The sequence below is a fragment of the Eupeodes corollae genome, chromosome 1 (genome assembly GCF_945859685.1).
Source record: "Eupeodes corollae chromosome 1, idEupCoro1.1, whole genome shotgun sequence".
NCBI lineage: Eukaryota > Metazoa > Arthropoda > Insecta > Diptera > Syrphidae > Eupeodes > Eupeodes corollae.
Genome location: NC_079147.1, coordinates 105044526 through 105052741, shown reverse-complemented (window position 1 = coordinate 105052741; position 8216 = coordinate 105044526). Strand labels below are relative to the sequence as shown.

At 37.3% G+C, this 8216-nt stretch overlaps 1 protein-coding gene across 1 annotated transcript; it reads right to left on the bottom strand.

Annotated features, from left to right (window-relative positions):
- Window positions 1–216: 216 nt before the first annotated feature.
- Window positions 217–6386, bottom strand: LOC129940206 (trans-Golgi network integral membrane protein 2-like). Its single transcript, XM_056048468.1, has 2 exons — window positions 5480–6386; window positions 217–1601 (listed from the first exon to the last, which is right to left on the bottom strand). The coding sequence occupies exons 1-2, from the start codon at window positions 6192–6194 to the stop codon at window positions 838–840; spliced, it is 1479 nt and encodes a 492-aa protein (XP_055904443.1). The 5' UTR covers window positions 6195–6386; the 3' UTR covers window positions 217–837.
- Window positions 6387–8216: the final 1830 nt, after the last annotated feature.

The window sequence follows — 8216 nt, the reverse complement described above, 5'->3', positions numbered from 1 at the left end:
TCTGCCAAACAAATTCTGAAAACAAAACGTAGCGTCGTCAAACTTCAAACTTAAGCTTTTTTAAGTTTTTACTCTCTACCATAGTAATTCTTTTTTAAAAAAAAAGAACCACCATTTATAGTTCAGGTCAGATACTTCTAGGACTACCCTCGTATAAATACATAAGTACTGGATACTCTGGATCGCCCGTTTTCCATAAATAATAAAAAACAATAGTCTTATTTTATAGTTTTATTTGTTTTTATTTTATTTCATTTCATGAAATCCTTATAACATGTACAAAAGATATAGGTTTTTATAATTATTACACATATGTTTAGTTATCAATTAAATTTTTGTGGGCGAATCGACTAAAACAATAAATAATAAATAATCATCATCATGGCGACATTTTTCAAACAATGCATTTTTGTGTTTAATATAGTAAAAATTATTATTTAGCAAACAAAACAGAAAACCTAAAAAACGAAAATCAACACAGCAAAATTATTTGTAGCCTAATCATTTTCTTTACTGCTGTCGTTCTTCATCTTAATTTTTCAATCTCCATCTTCTTCTAAGGACCCTTCTCTGTTGTTGTTGATGGCGATTCAACGCGACACAGTCAAGGAAATCACAAGTTACTCGTATCTATTTTTATTTTATTTTTATTTTTTTAAATCCTAATATTGCTTTCAAATTTATTTCACCAATGAAACAAGAAAGTCAACACAAACTATAATATAATATATTCAAATACCAAAGAAAGGACATACATGCGACGACGACACAGGCGGGACGGGCCGGGCCGGGACGGCCAAACTCAAAACCAATAAGTATATCGGTGTTTTTTTTTGTTTAATAAATAATCTGCGTTGTTCGTCCGCGAGTCGAGGATGTGATCGCTTCTTCGAGATTTGAATCTAGCTTTCGGTAAGCAGCTGTATGCTTCCGACGGCCACTGCGACCCTTGTCGCCGCGTCTTCCCTCCAAAACCAGGGCGAGGATTTTTGATTTATTGTGATAAGACACATACATAGCAATGCACAAGAACATTCCGATTAGGAAATACGTAAAGAAATTCGATCCGGATTGCTCGTGGAAAGGATCGATTTTCTTGTTGCTTGTTGCTGTTATGACGTCACTGGTAATGATTTCTTGATTGCTGCTGTGATTTACTTCGTTGTCGGGATTAGCAATTTCAACCTTATCGGGCCTAGGATTGAGGTAATCATTTTCATTTTCATCTACATTTGTGTCCTCGTCGGTGTCAGCGATATCAGAGTCCCCATTTTCGGGTTTGAGTTTAGATGGATCGCCACCGCCGACGACGCCACCCTGTTTCATGGGTTCCTGTGCGCTTGAGTTTATTGTCGCTTGTGCCGCATCGTCTTTGGCAATCTCGTCTGAAGATTGTTTCTCTTGGTTTGGGGTTTTCGTTTCGATTGGACCTTCTTTAGTTTCTGGTTGTTTGTCTTCAGTTATTGGTTCTTTTTCTTCAACTGGTTGTTTTTCTTCCACTGGTTGTTTTTCTTCATCAATTGGCTGTTTGTTTACAATTGGGATTTCGGCCAGGCTATTGGGTTGGGTAGCTTTGGTTGGGACCTTGGATGCATTGAAAACTAAAAATAAACATTTAAAAATTGTATATGAAAATCAAAATACATAACAAATAGTTTAAAAGGCTGATACGCTATTATTATTCTTTATTCTGTCCATAAAATATATTTAACAAAATTAGTTTAAAAGAGATTTACATGCATGGCTTATAAGCTGTGAGCCGGAAATGCAAATTATATGAATTAAATAAATACATTTAGAGAGAGCTCATTTTATAAATTTCATTAAATAGTTAAAATATAAACCTAATATAGTTTTTAGTTTAGCTAAAACAAAATTTATCATTAGACCGCATGTATTAAAAGTTAATATACATGTTTCTATATGCTACAGCCTCTGAAACAAATTGAATGAGAGTTTTCCATCCACTTTCTCCATTTAAAAACATTCTTCAATTGTAAAAAAAACTTTTATTAAAATATAATCTTCGGATTTCCTGTAGGATTGGACAAAACGCTAGGAAATGAGAAATATTTTTAGCCTAATTGAGGTTACATATTGAACAATTTGTTCAAATGGTAGACATGTGCATTCAAGAGGACACAAGCGTCCACAGGTTTTTCTCAAAACGAAACTCTGTCTATCAACTCCTGCTCTCACCTCCCCGTGGTGAACATCGGGTGCCTAGTACCTCAACAGGAGATTGGGTTCCAACCCCATTGGAATGTTGTTGGGGGCAGCAAACGAGAAAGGGGGGAGAGGTGTTTCCACTAAGGCACCTCTCCTTATCCAGACGGCAGCGGAGGAATTCCCGTGATGGAATCAACGGCGGCGTCTACAGTTCCAGTAAGGTTGAACTACTTAGTGAACACCTTATGGGGCTTCTTCGACTTATTTGGAGCCCAGGCCTATAAGGAGCGGGTTTATCCGGCTCCCCATCCTTGGAGTTATACTTAGGATCTGGCCCTCCAGGTTGGGGGTTGTGCCGTCAGGGTGACTTCCTGGCCACGTAAAAGCTTTCATAGTTGCGAAGCACCAACAAGCCTCGGATACGGACGGATTTACTGTTGACAACCAACGCAAACGAATTAAGGACAACGAACTTCGGATATGCACGTGGAATGTTAGGTCCCTTAACAGACCACGTGGGGCCGAAGAATTAGCGGAGGCCCCAGACCGCTAAAAAGCAGACATCACCGCCATATAGGAAATACGATGGGATGGACCGTGCAAAAAGATGATGAAAAACTGCGATATTTACTATGGTAACTGCTACCACGAAAACCAACAGCGCTATTTGGTGATGACAACACCAATGATATGTTCTTCAAACTCTTAGACAAAACATATGAGCAGTGTCCTAGCTACGATATTAAAATTGTCCTGGGCGATTTTAAAGCCAAGCTAGGAAGGGAAGACATCTTTGGTTGAAAAATCGTTAAAAACAGCCTGTACGACAACACTTCCGACAACGTATTCGAGCTCAGATCGATCTACCGTCAACCAGATTGACCATATTGCGGTCGACGCCAGTCACGCTTCCAGCATGATGGATGTCCGAACTTTCCGAGAAGGTAACATCGACTCGCACCACAACCTCGTTGTAGCCAAGGGAGCACTTCGGGTTTCCAGACCCAAGGCCGAACGGCAAAGTCGAAAGTCTACAATCGCAAGAGATCGCCAAATCCTTTTCCAACCGAGTTACAAGTAACCTCTCTTGAAGTTCTCTGCCGTCAACACAATATATCGAAAACCAGTGGCAACATTGCCAAGATGCAATCAGAGAAGCCGCCTCTGATGTGCTGGGTTTCAAGCAGCCACCAACAAGGAACCACTGGTTTGATGAGGAATGTCGGCAGGCAAATGCAGAAAACAACAGGCACGCAAAGCGGCGCTGCATAAAAGGACGAGAGCAGCTCATGAGCTCTATGAGCAGAAGAGGCGAGAGGAATACCGACTTCTCAGAAGGAAAAAGAGAGGGCATGAGAAGCGTGCGGTCGAAGATGTTCAGAGGTTTAAAAGCCGGAATGAGGTTCGAAAGTTTTATGAACATGTGAAACGAAATTCACAGGTACATAAACCTAGAACCGAAGGCTGCAAAGACGAAAGTGGAAACATCATAGTTGAACCGCAGACAATGCTGAAGATATGGAAGGACTACTTCTGCAGACGAAGCGAATTCCTCCAACATTGACGACGAATGCCAACATTCCCGTCCTCCCGACTTAAACGAAGTAAAGATTGCCATATCTAATCTGAAGTCTAATAAAGCCGCTGGAGCAGATGGCTTGAATGCCGAGCTCTTTAAAGAATCTGGAGATAAGTTGGTTAGGAGCATGCACCAACTTATCTGTAAGATATGGTCGGAAGAAATCATGCCCGATGATTAGAACCTCAGTATTTTTTGCTCTAACCTGAAAAAAGGAGACACTCTAAATTGTACAAACTATAGAGGCATCAGTCTACTTAACATCGCCTATAAATCTTCTCTGCCGTAATATGTGAACGTCTAAAGCCCATCGTCAACAACCTGATAGGTTCTTATCAGTGTTGTGTTAGACCAGGAAAGTCCACACTCGATCAAATATTCACATTACGGCAGATCCTGAAAAAAACCCAAGAACATCAAATGGACACCCACCATCTCTTTATCGATTTACAGTGACGAGCTGTAAAGAGTCATGTCTTGTTTTGGTATTTCTAAAAAATTCGTCCGTTTGTGCAGGATCACCAAGGAGAATTCACGCTGCTCCATAAAGGTTGGAAACAACTTAACAGAACCTCTTGATGTCAAAATAGGTTTTAGACAAGGTCATGTGATTTCTTTAACATCGTAAAGAATTGGCAGTGGAACCACGTCAACACTAGAGGCACTATTTTTCAAAAGTCCAATTACAGGTCAGTGGGGGTTTTCCGAGTGTTAAGGCAGAGGCGGAAAGAAAAAGGTTTAGCGGTTAATGAGGCAAAATAAAATGCATGAAGAAAGAAACTACAATACCGACGTCAAAACGTTACCATCGACAGATGTAAATTTTGAGGTAGTTAAGGAGTTTGTCTACCTAGGCTCCGCTATGGACACAGAAATCAAACAAAAAATTAGAACAAAAGGCAGACAAAGCTCCATAGAGTTTTCAAATCCAATTATAACGAAGATCGCAGTAGAGGAAGACCACGTCTGATGTGGCGCATGCAGGTGGGAGAGGACCTCATAAAACATAGCAAGCAGAACTGGAGACACAGACTGGTTAAGGCCCAGGTTCGTCCCGGATTGTAACGAGATAACACGCATTCAACTATTAATCATTTTTAATATGAAGTTCTATTTTCCAAGAGAACATAAATAGTTTTTGAATCTAAATCTGAATTAACAAGAATAAAACCTCACATCTGAAAAACAGGTCTAGACGCTGGGGTTTTCCCCAGAAAAATATTCAAAGTGCTTAATTGCCTTCTCATTATTAATTGTTTGGTTAACTGTCTTCAAGTCTTAAATTACGTTAAGTTTAAATATGAATATAACAAAAATAGCAACTTTAGACAGTTAAAGGTTTATGAACTTCAAAAAGACCAACAAATCTATGAAAGAATCTGCTTTGTCTATGTATGTCCTCACAGAATCAATTTAAGGCTTTTTAACGGACACAACAGAAATTGATTAAAAAATATTCTTCTGGAAGGTTCGGATCCTGTCTGAGTAAAAACGAAAAAACTTGATCTGAAAATAGACTCGGCACCTTTTAAGTTTGGTAACCGGTGCATGGTCTTGAACTTGTGTAATCAATTCGATTGAGTCATTTATTTATTTATTTATTTATTTATCATGCGATAAAAACACAAACACGCTTATCAGATTCTTAGAAAAACAATAAAATGAATAGTGCAACGTGTTTGTTTTATTTATACAAGTTGATTTCTTAAACTATTTATACATTAGACTTACCTGGTTTTTCCACAAGTGAATCGGTTCTCGAAGTCTCGGTGGGTTTCACCTGCACCGGCTCGAAAGACTTATTTGGGAAAACTTTTATCACTTGAACGGCTTTTGACGCAACATCAGCTTGAGGAATCTTTGCTGGTGCAGGAGTGATATGAACTACCTGCTGCGGCGGCTGTGGTTGCAATTGTGGCACAACAACTGCAACTGGATGCTTGACACCGCTGCTAACCGAACTCTTCTTCAACAACTCATCGCCCATCCATGCCAAAAATCTACAAATTGGTTTCGGAGTAATTGCATCATCCTCCAAGCACAATTTTCCACAAACCGCCAGATTATTGAAATCTCTTTGCGGGACATCTAGCAAGACTTTCCTGGCCGGAAAGTTGTGTTTCTCCTCGCAGAATGTCGACGTAATGTTGGCTTGGTCCCTAAGTCTGAGCACAGTTGGTGCGTTGACAGCGTAGCTGGTGCTATTGAGTTGAATAATTGCATCGATGTAACTTGAACAGACGACATCCTTCGTCTGGGCACCCTGGTTGGAGTAGCATTCGTTCAAGAAGGGCAAAACGGATTCGTTGAGGAGTGTACTATGGAAACGTTCTAGAGATTCGTATTCCTTGTATTTGCTCCATTGTTTCGAGGTTTTATTGGGAACTGGAGCTGGTACGGCGAGAATGCAAGTTGTGAATACAATGGACAAGAATATCGTGAACATTTTAATGGTGTTTTTAATTTTTCTATGTTCTGCTGGGCGTTTTGTTTTTCGTATTTTATTGGTTTTCCTTGCGGAGGACGAATTTACAATTCCGAGATTTTCTTCTTTTGATAAAAAAAAGAAAACTTCTTTACGCCTGTTTGTCCGTTTTATAGCTAGGTGACAGTTGTCAGTTGTGGTGCCTTGTGCAGGAGTTGACGTTTGTTGTTTATGGATGACAGATAAATGCGCATCACAGGTTTTGGAGAGATTTTTGTTTTGGCGGATTATGAAAGAGTTCAGAGATTAGAATGGAGAGAGTTGAGAGTGAACGAATTCAGCAGTCGAAAGATGAAGAAACTGAATTTGGATTTCAATACAATATAAGTACATATTTATGTTTGAAAGGATCTTGACATGCTAGATATGGACTTCTAGTCGATTTATATTCCCATAGAAAAAAAAACGATTAAAAGTCATTCAACCTTATTTAGCTACACCAAGCTTATCGGCTTGGTAGCAAAATTTATAATTTAATTTAATAAGTTAATTTTGAAACTCCATTTCTTGTTTCTAGGCATCAACAAAGAAAAAAGAAGCTAAGGAAGTTTATTATAATAAAGTTAATAAATAAAAATCGAGTTTAAAAGTTTCTCCATATTTTAGCTAAAACCAACTTGAAGTTGGCCATATCTAGTATATTTTTTTTTAAATTGTAAGTGCAGTAAAGGGGTTATGAGTACCCTTATAATGATTTAACACAACGCGAGCAATATCAATGGCTAGGGACAACGAATACAAATGGCCATATTCATAACTTCTGATTTTGTCTTTGCCAACCTAATATCCAGTTTATTTTAATCAAAGACAATTTCAACACATTTTTAAACGGTAGCCATTGTGGTATATTCATAGATGTTTGCTAGACTCTTGCTAAGTTGTTATTAATCAAGTCTAGAGTTAAGCTATTCATACATAAATTTAAACCTTAGTTTAGGGCTTAATCTGTGGTTTAACTATAAACATATCAATTTCTGTATTTAAGTTGATATTATCATAGCCAAATGTCATATATGATTTTTGTTTATGAATTGATGTTATATCAAATAAAAATGTCGATTGATACAGCAATTGAAGAAAATATGGATTTCTTAGAGAAGTTTAAGTTATTTGGTGTACTACAAGAAAAAAACACGGTTCAATTCATTTGAATTTAGCGACAAGAATTTGTAGGAATGATATCATTTGGATAAAGAAACAGTCATATTTTTTTGATATTATTATTATATTATACATAAAATTTGGGAATGACAGCACCAAACAACAAGCTTAAAAATATAACAGCATTTTCTTGCTTTGACCTGTCATTTGAATTAAAATTGTAGTAGAATACAACCTTAAACTGGGGTCTTACTAAACACATCAAGAAAATTGACTATGAATAAGAGCTGTGTTTATTAAATCCACAAGCCTTAAACTTAGATCAAGAAGTCACGACTTAAGTAATTCTCTATGAATACACCTCTTTATGTTTAAGCTGTTTTTAACGTATAAATCGTCATAAATAATCAAACTAATTGAGAAAAAATCGATCAAAATTTTGATATTTTGCTCGATATTCTAATTGGTGGTACACCTAACAGAAAGCTTAAGCGTTACTTAACCCGAATTGACGTCTTTGAATTTTATGGAAAAGATTTCTATGAAAGGCAACGATTCAATGAATCCAACTAAGATTTATAGCTCGGAATATTCACCGAAGTTAAGTTGGTTATGTATTTGTTTCTATATACGTACCTTTACCATAATAATTAAATACTTTATAAAAACACTTTTATGGAATTTCTCAATCCACAGTCAGCGGAATAGTTTCAAGGAAATTGTAGTAGAATATAACTTAAATCTACAAAATTCTTTATAAAGAACGTAAATTTGGACTCTAGTTCAATTAGACTCAGTATTAAAATATGACTATGAATATGCCCCGAAATGTGTAAGCAACAAATTATGGGAAGTGCATTTCAGTAGATTTGTAAATTTACT

Excerpts from the sequence above, each read along its gene's own strand:
- LOC129940206 (XM_056048468.1), bottom strand. The coding sequence starts at position 6,194 with ATGTTCACGATATTCTTGTCCATTGTATTCACAACTTGCATTCTCGCC. Across the intron at positions 1,602-5,479 it reads TTCACTTGTGGAAAAACCAG|TTTTCAATGCATCCAAGGTC; the intron begins GTAAGTCTAATG and ends GTTTATTTTTAG.